Consider the following 18,168-nt stretch of genomic DNA (forward strand, 5'->3'; position numbering starts at 1 on the left):
ATGAAAGTTTTAAAATTGCAGTCGGTCTCCGGTTGGGAGCTCCACTGTGCTTTGAACACAAATATCCGTGAGGAAAGGAGGTTGAATCTTTCGAACTATACGATCATTCTTGCAACAAGAATTCGGGTACATTTTCCCGCCACGGTTCTGTATCTGAAAACATAAAGAGCTTTTGCCACCATTGTCGTTCCTGCTCTTATCGAGCCTACTTGGATTAGTCACGATGATGGCAAGAAACCTGATGGATTTACGTTGGTTCCCTGCGAAATAAGACGGGCGCTTTTGTGAGACTCAACTTACGTTGATACGCTTGCACTGTCTTATTTCAGGGAAACGCCCTTAAGAGTGAGAGCCTTTGCGGAAGAAGCTGAAACGACTAAACAGCACAAATATTTGTCACTAATTACAAATAAAAGGTATCGAAACAAAACCAAAAAAATAAACATCACTTAGCTTAAGTCTTTTTTTACAAGAATTTTTATTTTGATCATGACAAATAAGTATATAAAATAAAAATAATAAATATCTACGTTATAAAATAAATACACTTAAGTAATGAGAGGTAGGTAGTGTAACTGAGCCATAATACTAGTTGTCATTTGTCAGTTATAAAAAATTGGTTCGTTGTGCCAGGTGCTGCAAATGTCATTTTAGTAGTACTTTTTCTGTAGTGGTGAATAGGTTATTTTAACGGTGCAAATGTTTTCGATTTGTAATAAATTTCATACTAAATAGCGTTTTTTATACGGATTTTTTTTTTTATACATTTTATACACATATTATCATAAATATTTTTTGTGAGCAACAAATAACTATATCGTTAACAGTTACTTTATTAATTCTAAGGGTAGAAATAAAATAAATTGGCACAGACTGAGACTCGTGTTATTCGAAGTGGCGCCATGCAATTGTTTAGATTTTAATCAACATAGTTTCCCCTTACAAACAGAAACACAAAGTAAGTTGTCGTTTTAGTTTTAAAACAAGTAACATGTAGTAAATGCTCAATATATTTTTTTGTATATGGTTTTTCTTATGATTTTTATGTACATCAAAGTTGTAAAAAATCGTATTTCTGTAGCTTAAAAATAATACGTAACATACCCACAAATAAATAGATTTGTTGTTGAAATTTTTTTATTTATTTTTTTATAAATTACACAAAACAGCTACAATTTACTGTTTTTAATGCAATATAAGAATTAGTGTGTAATATAAATTTTGCAGTTAAAATAAAGTAATGGAATCAACCAAAAAAAAGGGACGTCCACCACATCCACGAGCTAAAGCAAATCCACTTTCTGCACTGACTTTTGCGTAAGTTTGCATTCTATAAATAATAAACTCACATTAAAAACTATAGTAAATAATTAAACAATTTTTTTATTTTATTTAGATGGACATTACCAATATTTTGGAGTGGTCTTAAGAAGGAAATTGAGGAATATGATTTGTATGAACCCTTAGAAGAACATGCTTCAGGTCAGTTTGTTTTCATATTTATTATTTTAATTAAATTTAAAATTTGATTATATTTTTTTTTTATTTTTTTTTTTTTTTTATAATATGCACTGTCCCAGTCCCAAAATAATAAAAATATGTAATTAACTTTTATTAAATAAAATTTATGATGAATTAAAATAGTTTTTAAAAGTTTTTCATATTAAATACAGCATTTCTTACAAACACATACTAGTGTGTCTGAAAACAATTATTAAACATTACATTGTTTATGTGTTATATATATGTACTAAATAAGTAATTCATGTTATAGATATTTTAATAGCTATTTCTCATTAGTTTTAATTATCAAGTTTGATGAAGTTAATTGAAATAGCAAGCCACAAAATAATTAATGTTTTAATATGTAGAAATAACCTTGAATTGATCTAAGTATTACCAAAAAATATTATTAAATGCTGTAACTTGTATCCACTCAACATGAATGATTGATGATAATGTCTACATAGTCTAATGTGTTTACACAATTGCCATAGTATGTACCGGTCTGGTTAATATATTGATTTGTAGTCAATTTTCATAATGTTGCTAATCATTGTCTTACTTTGTACAAAACTGTAGTATCTTAAAAAGTAATCTAATTTCAAACCTTTTTATTCCTGATAATTACTTTGTCATTAACTGTAGCTAAATGTTTAATTTGAACTATCTTGATGTAAATTTCTGTTAAATTGCCAATTTTTCAATTAATATGGTCAAGTGCTTGTTTTTAATTAGACAGGATATTTAAGTATATGTTTGTTATCTCGCGGTTTTACCACGGATGCAATATAATATGATTGTATGGTTTAATTTAAAGTCTTTATTAAAGCTTATTGTTTTGTATTAGAGATGTGCCCGTGACTTCGTCCGCGTCTAATAGTGACTTTAGACAGCATTTTTTTTTATATATCTTTTGGTTTATTTTGGACATCAGAAAACATGTTTGTTTCTTGTGGTAAATTTATGAAACATTCACCTTACATATTTCCATACAAATTTTCATCCTCTATTCCTATTGTTATTTTAACCCTTGAGGGTAAAAATTTTACAAACTTTGAATGTCATGTTTATTTATTTCGAATCAACAGCCTAAAAATAAGTTTCAAGCTTTTAGCTCTAAAAATGACGATACTTCCATACAAATTTTCACCCGCACCTTTCAACCCCTTACACCCCTTTTTCGCATTAAAAAGTAGCCTATGTCCTTTCTCAGGCTCTCTCTGTCTACCAAATTTCATTTAAATCGGTTCAGTAGTTGTGGCGTGAAAGCGCGACAGATAGACAGAGTTACTTTCGCATTTATAATATTAGTAAGGATTACCATTAACCTAATGGAGGTTGTCTGGTATGGTGAGCCGGAAAGTCCCCATGGAGGAGAAGTCTGGTCTTTTCGCCGAGGCCAGCCTGTCGCTGGAGGAATCCTATTGCCAGCAGATCCGGGACCCTCCAATTAAAGCGGCTAAAGGCTCCCGCGGGGTTTTGGTCGGTTTTGAGGTTGTCTGGTATAAGATCGCTTTTCAGGAATAAAGCTGTCCTTCGTACCTAATGATACTTTGTTGTATTCTGTTTTCTATGTAATATTTGCATTAATGTACAATAAATTGTATTAGAAAATAATAATTTCAATCAGGTCCACTTGGAGACAAGTTCGCTCGTCTATGGGAAGAGGAAGTGGAGCGTGCGCAAGGAAAACGCACTCCAAGCCTCCTTAGAGTTATATTAAAAGCGTATGCCGCGCGATGCATGCTCTACGGATTCGTCCTCTTTTTCATGGAATGCGGTATTCGGTAAGTTATTTTTATTAAAAGGCAACGTTAAATCAAAACAATATTAATGCATAGTCATGAACTTATTTTTTTTTTTGTAATAAATTTACGTAAATGACGTGTTTGTGAGTTTAGGCCATTATATTTTTTTCGTGTTTTCTTTTTAAAATTGAATTTTAAAACGGGAATAAAAAATCATTTATGACAAGTTTTTTAAACGTTATTGTTATAAACAGTATGTAAATAATATGTGTATTATTTAAAAGCTACACGTTTGGGGCAATAAAACACAGATATTAAAAACTATATAGTAAAACTATGTATGAACTATTAATAGGTAGGTAGGTAATCATTTAAGTAAGACGTCTTATAAAATGGCGTTTTATATTTTTAAATTTTGATTTTTTATTACAATAATTACGATGCTATTTTTTAAATATCGTTGTATTAACACTAAACATAGTCTGATGTATATATTGATATCATAAATCTATCGATTTTCAACCTCCCGAGGTAAAGTTATGCTGTGTTTGCGTTGCTGTTACCGGAGTGATAAATATAATCACATAGATACGAAAAACACCAATAATTATGAATTTTTGAAGTAAAACTTCTTTAAACACGCTTGACTTGGGGAGTTAGCTGGTGAATGCGTGACAAGAGCGTTACGAAAAGTGTGATCGGACGAGGCGATTGAGTAAGAGAGAGAGGCTAGCACACATTTTCTTTCTCTCTTGCTTTTTCCCAAAGCCAGTTACGTTTCGTATATTTCAGACAGTTCCAAAGAAGTTTTACTTCAGTCGTGGTCTCTAAGGCACACGTTTTTTTTTTTTTAATTCTACGAGGTTCGAAAAACAATGAAAACTTCACTAAAATGTTTGACATATAGTATATAATATATTATATATATAGTATATTATTAAAAAAATATGAGGATTCATAATAATAATTATGTTTTAAATGTTCATTTTTTTGTTACCTAATTCTTTTACCAGTCAATTAACGCGGTTTTGTCCGCTTTGACCTTAGTCGTTGGTAAGTGATCCGTTTGTAAAGCTTTATTTATATATGGTTAATAATTTGTCATATAAGACGAAGCGAGCGAAAATAATAAACCGTTTTTTTTTTAAATATAAAACACATTTGTACAAACAATTGTCTTGTTTGTTCACAAACAAAAAATCGACTTCCGCTTACATCGATAAGTAATAAAATGAGAACATCATCAACGTAGGTAGTCGATAAAATAATCAATCAAATACGTACAATAGTACGTATAATATACGTAATATACGTAACTCAAAAACTATTTGTAAATAAACACTACACCACGACAAGCACAAGCTTTATTTAAAAAAAAAATCTTAACATCACATACAAACAAATGTGTGTACATCCAGTTAAAGGTTATATGATAAAACATTAAAAGACAGTCGAACTGAGATTCTCTTCCTTTTGAAGTCGGTTAATAAAACTAAAATATAAATATTTTATCGACGACGATGTGTCTAACTTTCTAATAGGAAGCTTATTAATTAAGATAAAATATAACAATTATAAATCATATTGTAACATTCCACTGTTAGGCAAAGGCCCTATTTCCATATAATAAACATTAAAAGAATTAAAGAAAAGAAAAAATAAATAAATTTAATAACTCAATAATAAATAACTGTGAAAGCCTTTGAAACTAGTTGACCCGAATTCGTGCAATTAATTAAATTAATTTACAACACATTTAAACGGTATATGCCTACATAAACATATAGACACATATCTAAACACATACAAAATATATTTATACAAAATATATATCTTGTCCTGACCAACGAACAATAATTATTATTTAATTGTATGTGATACAGTTGTTCGCAAGTTATGCACGTACATACGTTTCGGTATTTTTTATCTATCTATATATTAATACGTGAAGAAAAAACTTTGTACCCCTTTTTACGAAAATTGCGCAGACGAAGGAGTACGAAATTTCGTACACTTATAGTTTTTATAGAGAAGGAATCCAGAATCCTAATATATTTTTTTAGAGTAATGCATAAAAATATATTAAATCAATAAAAAAAACATTACACACTACCATGTATTTGACACACAAACGCATATTATTTGTTGATTGTCAAAGTCTGCAGTCTAATTATTTTTTTTTAAAGGTTCATTATTTTCATAATGTTTTAGTTTTCTTTAATTTAAATTTTTAATTATGGTCGAATTTCGACCTCTGGGCGACCACTAGTCTTGATTAATAGATAGATGATTTCAAGTTTTGTAATGAGACTTTATTATCAAAACTAGCTGTGCTCGCGACTTCGTCCGCGTTGAATTTAACAAAATAATTGTTGTTCAGTTCGCAGTTATAAAATAAAAAAAAAATATCTAAAATAAACGTAGCCTAAGTTACTCCTTATTACATCAGCTATCTGCTAGTGAAAGTCCTGTCAAAATCGGTCCAGCCGTTTCAGAGATTAGCCGGAACAAACAGACAGACAGACAAAAATTATAAAAAATGCTATTTTGGTATATGTACCGTGTATAACATACATATGAAATTAGTTAAAAGCGGTTATTTTAATATTACAAACAAACACTTCAATTTTATTTATTTGTATAGATTATGTATTAATTATTTATTTACGTTATGCATCGGGTTAATGTTTGCTGTTCTGATTAAAGGACAAGGTGATATGATACTAAACATTGTTTACATACGGTGTTTTAAATTATTAGTATAATACGAAAACAATTTAATAAGATCATTATACTCGTAACGCAAAAGACGAATTTTATGACACAATATCAAGACCTCTGACCGCAAAATGGTCCAGATCAGCCTTTCCCAAAGTGGGCGATAACGGCCCCTTGTGGGCGCTGCAGGCCTAAAGGGGGCGGTAAGAGACCCAGAAAAAAATGGTGGCGTTGTGTAGAGGCTTGGGGGCCATTTAAATCATCCTTCACATTAGTTTTTGTATTATAATAGATTATGTTTATATATATATATTGTTTTGGTTATTAATTTTAGTAGAAATTTGTATGTGCACTGAAATGAAAATAAAAAGATAACTGTAGTTTTTAACACTATAATAAATTATCATTCATTTGTCAAAAATGTTTGAAATTAATATTGAAATCAGTAAATACCTACTCGTAATAACAATATGTTGTTAATAAAATAAATACAAGAATGTATCTACAATGAAATTAAAAATTAGCGAAAATATACTTATTCTCATACTAAGGAATTAGGATGGTTATAAATTTACATAAAAAATATATTACAAAACGAAAGCGCTCATAAAACGATTTCATTCTAACGTATTTTACGATTATAATTTAGACTTCAGTAATGAGTCTAAAATTGATAACATGTAGGTAACGTTATCTATCCTAATATCACAAAGCCTAAGAGTTTGTTTGGTGGAAACCGGGAGTCTTTTAGTGTTATTGTTAGTTAAACATCACTCTGAAATTGATCCCTTTTGATAGCTTAACGTACGGAATATGACAATATTCGTACGATTTATTATTTATGCGAAAGAAGGCGCATGCAACAGCTAGGCAGAGACGACAAGCAAGTAAAGAACTACTTGAAAAAATTCATGTGGCTGCTCACTTGTTTACATATACACAACATAAAGATAAAAAATATTATTCTTAGTGTATCAAATAAAACGTTGCTAACTAGGTAGTAAAAGTAATACCAATTACATCGACTGTGATATCGACGGAGCTGAGCTCAGCTAAAACAACCAGTACCTAAACGTCTAACTGCTGGGCAAAAGCCTCTTTTTTATATAACATATAGGATGCAACCTACTAAACGTATACATTTAATTAAAAAAATACCGCTGTTTGGACGTTTTAGTACTTTCTCTATTTTACTTTGTTCATCACGAAAGAAATGGTTTCACAAAAAACAATCAAAGATTAATGTAAAATGAGAAGTTTTTAATTAATATATAGTAAGATTAGTTGTACAAGCCGAAATCAACTATATTATTAAAAGTTTTTTAGGGTCGTCTCCCGCATAAAATGTACTTATATGGTTTATCAGGCGGTGAAATTGGCCCTCAGATGTTATTGATTGTTTCACCTCAAGTCATAGATTACAACATTCATTCAATTCGTACGTTCCACACAAAGAGCAACACGGAGGGGAGTAGCCATGTACAGGCGTTCCCCTCTGTCAAGGTATAAGGCCAAATGGCCATATGCAAACAATAAAACTAGTTGCCGCCGCACTGATCACTAGACTAAATCTAGTTGCGCGATTGAATCAACGTCCTTCAAAAAATGCCAAATTGTTCTGTTTTTTACCGCAAAAAAAGATCTGCCACGTCAAATTTACTAAAACATGGCGTTACCTTTCATACGTAAGTATTTTTTAATCACATTATTACTTGTTTACTTCTTTTAAACCTTTTTTAAACTTAAAAATTACAAATATTATCGTTCGTGTTGACTCGATTTGTTTACCAACACAGGCCGCTCGCCCGCATACAATATGCGGATCAGTCGAGCGACTGATCGGAGTCTATTTCCGAGAAGTCACTGTCGCCGAGCGATAGTGTTGTTACCGGTTTGTTTGTAGATGGTTATCGATAAAAATGGCAAAGGCAAAAGAGGAGACAGACATTTTTGAGATTTTGATTTATTTAAAATATTATATTGCTAGCTTTTTTTAATAAACATAGTTATATAATAAAATTGCATTAAATTAAATATAATACACGTATTATGAGTATTAATACATTTTACTAGAATTACTTAATGTGAACTTCCACCATAATGTTTTATATAAAAATTTGGCAGGTTTTCTAAAAATCCAAATTTAAGGGATACATGGAAAAAAATGGTAATAACAGATTAACCTGGAACACCACAAAAAATAGTGTAATTTGTTCAGATCATATCAATACCGCTAACTTTTAAGTGTTGGCGAACAATAGAAGGATTAGTCGAGGGCACCAAACCAACACTAACGCGACACTGTTTTTGTCCCGTAAGTTTTTTTTGTCTCATGTACAAGGTAATCAAGATATGGTTCACCTTAGTCATAGTAGTGATATGAATGAATCATTAGTTTTTGCAGTGTACGCAATGTAAGGAATTTTTTAGGTTATTTTTTTTTATCCCTTGGCTTACATTATTGGAGTTTTAGTAAGGATCCCTAATATTTTTGAAAATATAGTATAACCTATGTCGCTCAAGGATTATGTAGCTTCTCAACGGTGAAATAATTTTTTGAATCGGTCCAGTAATTTCGGAGCCTATTTAATGCTAACAAACAAACAATCAAATCTTTACTCTTTATAATCGTTTATTTTACATGAAGATGTTTGATTTGTAGTATATAATAAATTAAGCCTATTTTTATAATAACATCTTACCTTTGTATCACTTTAAAAACCTTATTTCCCTAACCGAGTACTTGAATTTATCGATAATGGATATCGACAGTTGTTACAACAATGGCTGTAAGAAATTTTTCAGTGTAGTTGCGGCTTGTCATTATACTGTAATGACACAGAATGTATCTATGTGTGTGTGAAAAATGTAAGTGTGATTTTAATTTAGTATGTGTGAGTTTCGTAGTGACAGACGATTATTTTTGTGTGGGAATTAGATAAAGTGTGCATGTGTGTAATTTCCCCCCGCAAAAAATGACAGACAATTTTGTATCGGTAGCAGACGCAATGGCTACTCCCCTCCGTGTTGCTCTTTGGTTCCACACATATTTGACAGATAAAGTAAACTTTGATTATAACGAAACAAAAAATATGTCTTGAATCTATACCTGTTGAGCACCGTTATATGTCAGATAGTTTTGTCAGCAACCGTTAAAACATATCCTGGCATCCGTAGTAATATACTCTTGTGACTAAAAGTGTTTACCGATTGCAATAATCACTGACCATCAAGTGATCCGTGTGCTCTTTTACAGGCTGCCTTAAAAAATATATAGTCAGTGGAATTGTATCAAATTTCATATTTATTTATTTAATTTCAAAAATACAAAATAACAATAAACAAAATCACATTATAGATTGTAAACTAACATATTACAATGTCGTATTGTAGAAATAATTTGAAGTGAAACTTCTTATTTAGGCGCATGAGGGTAAAATGTTTACGGATAAAACGACAACGCAGCGTTGCAAAAGCTACCGATTTATCGGTAGATCTACCGATTTTGGCCCTTGTCTACCGATATACCGATTTAGTAGTGCTATCTACCGAATTTTTGAATTTTCAACTAATGTAAAATAATTTTCTAAAAAAAAAGGTAAAATAATATTCTTAATACGGTAACACTAAAAGAAAACGGTAACACAAAATCAATGCACGGGGACTTCCCGAAATTCTTCCCACGACGTCGAATATGACCGTTCAAATCCGCGGTGTGTTAAAACAAATTGTACTAACACGTCATATAATAGAGTTTATTATTGTCTGGTGAGTATACAAGGGAAAATCCCTGAAGATAACTTTCTTCGGGTTTGTTTCTTGAATTAGGTATAAGACTAGTGATGGATTATTTTTGGATTATATCGATGGATTAGGATTAGTATTCGGATTCATTATTGACATGGGAAGATTCAATTCGCATTTAACAAATTAAATGTAGTTGCAAAATTTTGTGAAGTGTTAAGCGAATTCATCGCTAATTTATACTCTTTCTTTTGTGCTGTGTGGCTACGGCACTAAAGAATTTAGCCACCCCCTCTCTTCCCGTGGGTGTCGTAAGAGGCGACTAAGGGATAACAAGGTTCCACGACCACCTTGGAACCGAAGAAGCCGACCGATGGCGGGATAACCATCCAACTGCTGGCTTTGAAATACACAGGCCGAAGACGGGCAGTAGCGTCTTCGGTGCGACAAAGCCAGTACTGCGGTCACCAACCCGCCTGTCCAGCGTGGTGACTATGGGCAAAAGACATGAGTTCACGCTATTTTTGGCGTAAACTTGTGGAGGCCTATGTCCAGCAGTGGACTGTATAGGCTGTAATGATTATACTTCTTTCACGGCAATGTGCTATTCTATTGCTCCCACGGGAATTCGGGAATACTAGTAATCTGTTTCATTATTAGCAATTTAGCAGTTGCTGTGAAGAATGAAATTATGCAATTATTATCTTTGATTTGTTTGTAATTATGATGCTTGTATGGACTACTTCTATAATTAATGTTTCTTAGTGATAAAACGTATACGCTTTTGAGTATTTACTTTTTCTGTAATGTAAAATAATCATAATTAAAAATGGAACAAAAATTTGCATGCCGTTTAAGGTAGATTATATGAGACATTCTAACTAATAACACCTTATGTATTAACTATATTCATGCAAATAAAGAATTTGATTTAATTTAACGGAATAAATTTAAATAAATGAACGCATTATTGACTTAAAATACTTTTGTTTTACTCCGAGTAAAAATCTACCGATTTCTACCGATTTTTCGGAGCCAAATATACCGATTTTTAATTTTACACTTTTGCAACACTGCGACAACGTTTTTGTCGATGGCGCTGGAACGGAAACCTAAAGCTTTAGATTTGTATAAATATAAACGAGACTTAAAAATTAGTTTGCCAATGAAGTTTCACTTCCGACATTTGTACTTTGTACGCACGCATTTTTATTTATTTATATTGTGTCAATTCCAAGCCAAACTAATAAATGTTATTGTACCACTTCAGCAAGAAAGATAAAAATGTAATCTACATTTATATTCGAAACAATCAAGTTCGTACAAGTTTGTCGATGCGTTAGTGTAGTTGTTTATAGCAATTGTTTGGTTCGTTAACGTTATTGGGTTGATCGTTGTGACAAATTAATGTTGGTATAGGTCATAGATATTTGTTGTGGTTATGACGTTTGTCTTCGTGATTGTCTGAGACAGCATAATATCTAACTAAACTTAAAAACCGTTTATTATTGCGTGGTAATGGGTTTGTAAGTAGTAGTACCAATAGATATTTAAGTAGATATATATTCTACTAGTTTTAATACAACCAGTTAAATAGTTAATGCGAGAAAGAGTAACAAGTATCCATCCATCTATTAACACAAACTTTCGTATTTGTAATATTAGGAAGATTAGTAGAATACCTTAATCCGTTCCCTCGATTCAGTTCGAAAATTCCATGTTGAATCGATATTTTTTGCTTGCCGATGAATACTGTTACTTTGGGGCTGAATAAAGGCTCGTTGTGTCCTTATGTCTGGCATTTCTTATGTTTAAACGATTAGACAGGGGCTGCCCTGATTATGTCGCAGCCATGAGTATGTCGACCCTGGATTTTTGCGACCTCTATAAACAGATTTTCTACCAAAGGAGTTTAAAATCAAGCAGATACCACCAATGAAGTTAAAGGATATATTGTAATACTTATTACTCGTGTACTTACTCGGTATCACCTATGATTACTTAAATAGTATTATTTTTGTTATTCATAGCGAGATGTCGCATCTTTTTATTGGCAGTTTGCTAGGTGAACTTTAAAAACAAATAAAAATTGGAATTACAAAAAAATTATAATTTCATAACTTTACAATTATTATACTTAAAATAGATAAACCGCGCTGTTTCGTCTACTTATTGTTCCAAAGGCGAGGAGGTCCCCTGATGCAAGTTGATTACTTAGAATTTTTTCTAATGTTTATTACACTCCGCTAGCATCCCATCTTATTTTGTAATATCTGCTAAAGAATTATAGTTATATTAACGTATCACTAATACACAAAATTAGCGTGCTATTAAGTTTATTATATTATACATATATTATTTCTTAAATAAAAATAAATAAATACACAGATGATATTGAGTTTTGCGGCGAAAAAAAAAAATTATAACCCAGGCAATTAAAAGTAAACAAAAAAACTCAAGAGAAATATGTCAAAAAACGACTTTGTTGATTTAATTATTATTCAGTCGATCCACTTTTACTTATTATACTTCAATCATTTGATTTGCTAAACTGTCATATAGCTCTTTAGTTGTACCTTCTTCAACTCTACGACTGTAGTAAATTGTCTTGATCAGCGATAGACAACTCATAATAAATCTCCTCAACAATTTGAAATGGTGTTCAAGTCACTGTAATAATCTGAATTAATTCAAGAATTTGAATATTTTTTTCAGCCAAATATTCTAACCACCTGTGCTCGGTGAAAACTGGTATTATCTTCATCATCATCATCATCATCATCATCATCATCATCATCATCATCATCATCATCATCATCATCATCATCATCATCATCATCATCATTACAGCCTATACAGTCCACTGCTGGACATAGGCCTCCACAAGTTCGTGCCAAAATGGCGTAAACTCATGTGTTTTGCCCATAGTCACCACGCTGGGCAGGCGGGTTGGTGACCGCAGTACTGGTTTTGTCGCACCGAAGACGCTGCTGCCCGTCTTCGGCCTGTGTATTTCAAAGCCAGCAGTTGGATGGTTATCCCGCCATCGGTCGGTTTCTTAAGTTCCAAGGTGGTTGTGGAACCTTGTTATCCCTTAGTCGCCTCTTACGACACCCACGGGAAGAGAGGGGGTGGCTAAATTCTTTAGTGCCGTAGCCACACAGCACATTTTATATTATCTTGCTAAAACAAAATTGTTGCCAGAAATTTGCGTTACATGAGAAGTCATCTGTTGATTTATTTATTCATATATATCGTTTACTATTCATTTTTCCTTTACAGAACCTAATATCCATTTTCCCTGAATATCCAATACCAAATTTGCTGTGTGGTTACGGTATTAAATCTAATTTTGAATTTGGGAAATTTTACAGCTAAGCTGTAAATGTCAGTCCCATAATACCCTAGATCACAATCGACAATTCAATTATAAATTCTATTCTTAATTTCTATTTTAATCTAAAACTATAACTTATCTGGGCTGCTTCCAGCGGTCAATAAATTTTATTACTTAATCAGTTCATCATCATCAGTTCAGCCTTTCGCAGTCTACTGCTGGACATAGGCCTCCACAAAGTCGAGCCAAAAATGGCGTGAACTCATGTATTTTGCCATAGTCACCACGCTGGACAGGCGGGTTGGTGACCCGGGGCGAGGTGGCGAATGCTAGCGCGACCCCATCTCGCCCCATCCAGGCGGACGACTGCTCACACGTGGTGGTTTTTTAGTCAGTAGGAGTCTGACATAACCCTCTGGCGCCCCCGCGCTGTAGGGTATCCATAGAAGATTTTACCCACGTAAAAAAAGGCGGGTTGGTGACCGCAGGGCTGGCTATAAAGCCATATTATAAAATATTATTTAATACACAATATGGTATAACAACACAGTTCGATTACCACCTTGGAACTTAAAAAGTCAACCGATGGCGGGATAACCATCCAACTACTGGCTTTGAAATACATAGGCCGAAAACGGGCAGCAGCGTCTTCGGTGCGACAAATCAAGCCAGCCCTGCGGTCACCAACCCGCCTGCCCCGCGTGGTGATTATGGGATATGGCACACATGAGTTCACGCCATTTTTAGCGCGAACTTGTGGAGGCCTATGTCCAGCAGTTGAATGCGATAGGCTGAAGTGATGATGATGACGACGATGAATAGATGTGGAGATTCAAAAGACACTGTGTTAATATTAGTTTATCGCATAATATTTTAACTTATGTTAAACGGAATATACCGCATTTATCATTTTGAATTTCCTGATATATCTCTTGGTCGACTGGTTCCGTGACCTTGACGTCCCAAACCTGGTAGAAATACCGCAGTCTCAAAACGATAATCGCAGTAAAACTTAAACAATACATCTTCGTCTATATATTAATAAAAATGAATGTGTCTGTATGTCCTTTTAGAATCGTAAACTATGCATTTAATCATGTCATGATCTTCAGCAAAGTGTTGTGCATGAGCCCAAAAAGATTTCTGAGTTGTATGACCAAAAAAAAAAGCGTAACAACGCGCGCATGGTACAGATAGTATTATATATATTTTTAGGAGAAACACACTTATTTATTTAAAAAAAAAGACAGAAAACCGAACACTTAACTTCTATTTATTACTCATTTTTACAAATATAACAATTATCACGAAATTAACCTTAACCACTAACTTAATCGAAAATAATGACCGAGAATTACAATTTAAATTAACCAAGCAAACACCCGTGACTTTGAATATAAAAATGATCAACGCACTCGTCATGAAACAACGACCTATCGTTCCGAAAGCCGAGAAGCAAAAGAGCCCTCTGAACGGGTAGGGACTGCTTTTATTGACGTTGTTGCATGACGTTACAAAACGTATTAGCGGGTAGGGAACTATTTTTATTAACACTGTTGCACGACGTCACGAAACATATTAAAATAATCGAGATTATGCTAACACGGCCTCTCCTGACAGTGCGCCGTCCCCGGTGCACATTTTCACCACGAACGCTGGCTAGTCGGTGGACGCTGATAAGGACTCGAGCTCGCCGTCTCCAGGGAGAACTCCTGGGGAAGCAGTAGCGGGAGCCGTCGAAGGCCCAAGCTGAGCATTGTCACATTCATCATCTGTAGCAGACTTATGTGATCAACGGACAGAGGCAGCATTACACGATACCTACTATGTGATCAACGGACAGAGGCAGTATTACGCAATATCCGCTATATGATCCAGGGACAGAGGCAGTATTACGCGATATCCACTATGTGATCCAGGGACAGAGGCAGTATTACGCGATATCCACTATGTAATCAACGGACAGAGGCAGTATTACGCGATATCCATCAGGTGATCCAGGGACAGAGGCAGTATTACGCGATATCCCTTGGGCAGAGGCTGTATTACGCAATACCCATCACACAACATTTACTTTATCTTACGGGCAGAGGCAGTATTACGCGATACCCACGATGTGATCCAGGGACAGAGGCAGTATTACGCGATATCCCTTGGGCAGAGGCTGTATTACGCAATACCCATCACAGAAAGCAGACAGAGGCAGTATTACGCTTGTCTCAAATAACAAAACGGTCATTTTGTCACGTCGTGCCAGCAACGTGCAAGTGCCATCGCATGTGTACAGCTCCGCACCACGCCGCACCCATATACGGAGCAACCAAACGCATGACTACGCCGACACGCGTGACCACACGTAAAGGCATCTCACATACCACACTATTCATGTACATTGCTGTAAAATACGGCAATTGGTTAGCTTGCTAATTCATGAAAAATATAGCAGTGTAAATATAGTACTGTGTGGCTACGGTACTAAGGAACATAGCCACCCCCTCTCTTCCCGCGGGTGTCGTAAGAGGCGACCAAGGGACAACACAGTTCCGCCACCACCATGGAACCCAAAAAGCCGACCGGTGGCGGGACAACCATCCAACCGCTGGCCCCGAAATACACAGGCCGAAGATGGGCAGCAGCGCCCCCGGCGCGGCAAAACCAGCCCCGCGGCCACGAACCCAGCCAGCGTGGCGACCACGGGCCAAACACACGAGTTCACGCCACGCTTGGCGCAAACTTGTGGAGGCCCGTGTCCAGCAGTGGACTGTATAGGCTGTAATGATAATAATAGCAGAGGCTCCACGTTTGCTTACCCGTACTGCTACCATGGCGGTGTATACCAACCGCTATCGAAGAATACGAAGCACGTGTCCGGCGTCCACTCACCGAGCCACTGAACCATGTGTTCAGAGGCTGCTCGTATTGTCTTACCATAGGAGCCTGCCAGCAACTTCAACTCGTATCGGTTATGCGGGAGTGCGCTAAGCACACTGTAAGTGCTTGCTAGATTTTAATCACAAAGACAAGGTCCTCTACAGCAAAGATTCGCCGTTTCTTAATAATTTGGCAATACAGATATAGCCTATAAGACCTAGAAATTGGTTAACCTCTCTTGCGTTGGTAGGCTTTGGTGACTGAATAAGTGCCTCAATTTTACTAAAGCTCGGCCTCACCTGACCTTGGTGAATTAATCAACCAAGATATTCCACCTGTTTCCAAAAAGTTACACTTCTTGAGGTTAACCGAAAACCCGACGTCCTTAAGTGTGGTTAGAACCTCTCGTAAACATTGTAAGCCCCCATCCACCGCGCCAGACAAAATTAAAACATCATCAATATACGTAAGGACCTTCCCATAATCTATCAGGGACTCAAGCATTTTAGTTACAATTCTCCGATACACCACTGGAGCATTAGCCAGACCCTAGGGCATTTTTATAATGTCGCTCTGGAGTGACGAACACGGCTCCACTTATACGATCATCGTCAGTTCGAGTGTATTTTACCCCCTTGCGATTAAGTGCATCAGTGCTAATTGAGATTGAAGCGTTAATACACTCTGAACAAACAACGTTCAAATCTACTTCAAGGCTTAATTTTGGAAAATCAACAACACTCGTTACATATGATGTCGCCTCGATATCCTGACTTCCTATTCCACGCAACAACGATAGGTAGTAGGAGTAGGGTACTCTGTTAAAATTAAAATATTTACCAACAAATTGAGATATGAGATAGTTTATCTGTAGACATCAGAACGTATGACTGGTTTTTCAGAGAGACGCGTGGTATTAGAAACCTTAACCTTCTTGGGCCAATGCCACTTTTTATGACCCTCTCAACCAAAAATAACGCACGCATTGGCACTACTACCTACATTCATTGAGTACTTATTACACGTTACGATTTAGATCTTCATTGTTAGAGTCGGCACCCATAACGTCGAACGAAACGGCAGCTGAGTCCATGCAACGAGGACACAACGACCCCGCGTCACACAATCACTCAACCACGACCGCGCTTCATCCCGTAAACAACCACCCACACGACCTAAACTCGCGACAGAAATTGAACGACGAACGATCATTACTGGTCCATTCGTTTAATCAAGTCTTGGCATCACCCTTAAAACAATTAGCGACTCGCGATAAGCCCTCAAAATCTTCTCTATAACACGTCTACTTCACGTCAACTTCACTATACCACGCTCTAAAATGTTGTACAGCTGGATCAAAATTTGACACATAACTCTGCGGCTCTCGTGGACGCATCGTTCTCCACTACAGATACGTTACCAGTTTCGTACGTAAGTTTGCAACAAATTTCGTGATGAGTTGACTGTCGATTGCTCGGTAGCAGACAGACGAGTCGTAATCGCATTTATCGTATGATTAATTGAACTACTATCACTGCGCGAACGATATCTACCCGAAAGTAACGAATACTCACTGCTACTGCGTGATAACCGTTCGCGATTCTCCGAACACAGCCTGCGTGGTCGCAGGGAACGTTCAGTAAGTTGACACAGCGCCCACTCGCGACGATTGCACACACCTGAGATAACCTTTCATCGTCAGATTCACTTCGCGATCTATGACGACGGCGATTTACCCGTGACGGCCTATTGCGCGTTTGTTCGTTCCTTATAGATTTACCGCGGGACTGCCTATTTTCACGGCTAGGAATCCTGCCTGATCGACTATGTGAACACGAACCGCACGATCGTGAACGCGGCATAACGATTTCAAATTAACGGCTGTTTGCTTATGAAGTGGTGTCGTAAGGAGCAATCCCACTTCTGATTTTAGGAGAAACACACTTATTTATTTAAAAAAAAAGACAGAAAACCGAACACTTAACTTCTATTTATTACTCATTTTTACAAATATAACAATTATCACGAAATTAACCTTAACCACTAACTTAATCGAAAATAATGACCGAGAATTACAATTTAAATTAACCAAGCAAACACCCGTGACTTTGAATATAAAAATGATCAACGCACTCGTCATGAAACAACGACCTATCGTTCCGAAAGCCGAGAAGCAAAAGAGCCCTCTGAACGGGTAGGGACTGCTTTTATTGACGTTGTTGCATGACGTTACAAAACGTATTAGCG

General features: G+C 35.4%; 1 protein-coding gene across 1 annotated transcript in view; it reads left to right on the forward strand.

Annotated features, from left to right (window-relative positions):
* Nucleotides 1-607: 607 nt before the first annotated feature.
* Nucleotides 608-18,168, forward strand: part of LOC123664466 (ATP-binding cassette subfamily C member 4-like) — a 49,458-nt gene continuing 31,897 nt past the window's right edge. Inside the window, exons 1-4 of the mRNA XM_045599009.1 lie at nt 608-958; nt 1,228-1,317; nt 1,397-1,482; nt 3,134-3,290. Coding sequence (XP_045454965.1) covers nt 1,241-1,317; nt 1,397-1,482; nt 3,134-3,290 — 320 coding nt within the window. The 5' untranslated portion in view covers nt 608-958; nt 1,228-1,240. The remainder of the gene's footprint in view (nt 959-1,227; nt 1,318-1,396; nt 1,483-3,133; nt 3,291-18,168) is intronic.

This window comes from Melitaea cinxia, chromosome 2 (genome assembly GCF_905220565.1).
Source record: "Melitaea cinxia chromosome 2, ilMelCinx1.1, whole genome shotgun sequence".
Classification (NCBI taxonomy): domain Eukaryota; kingdom Metazoa; phylum Arthropoda; class Insecta; order Lepidoptera; family Nymphalidae; genus Melitaea; species Melitaea cinxia.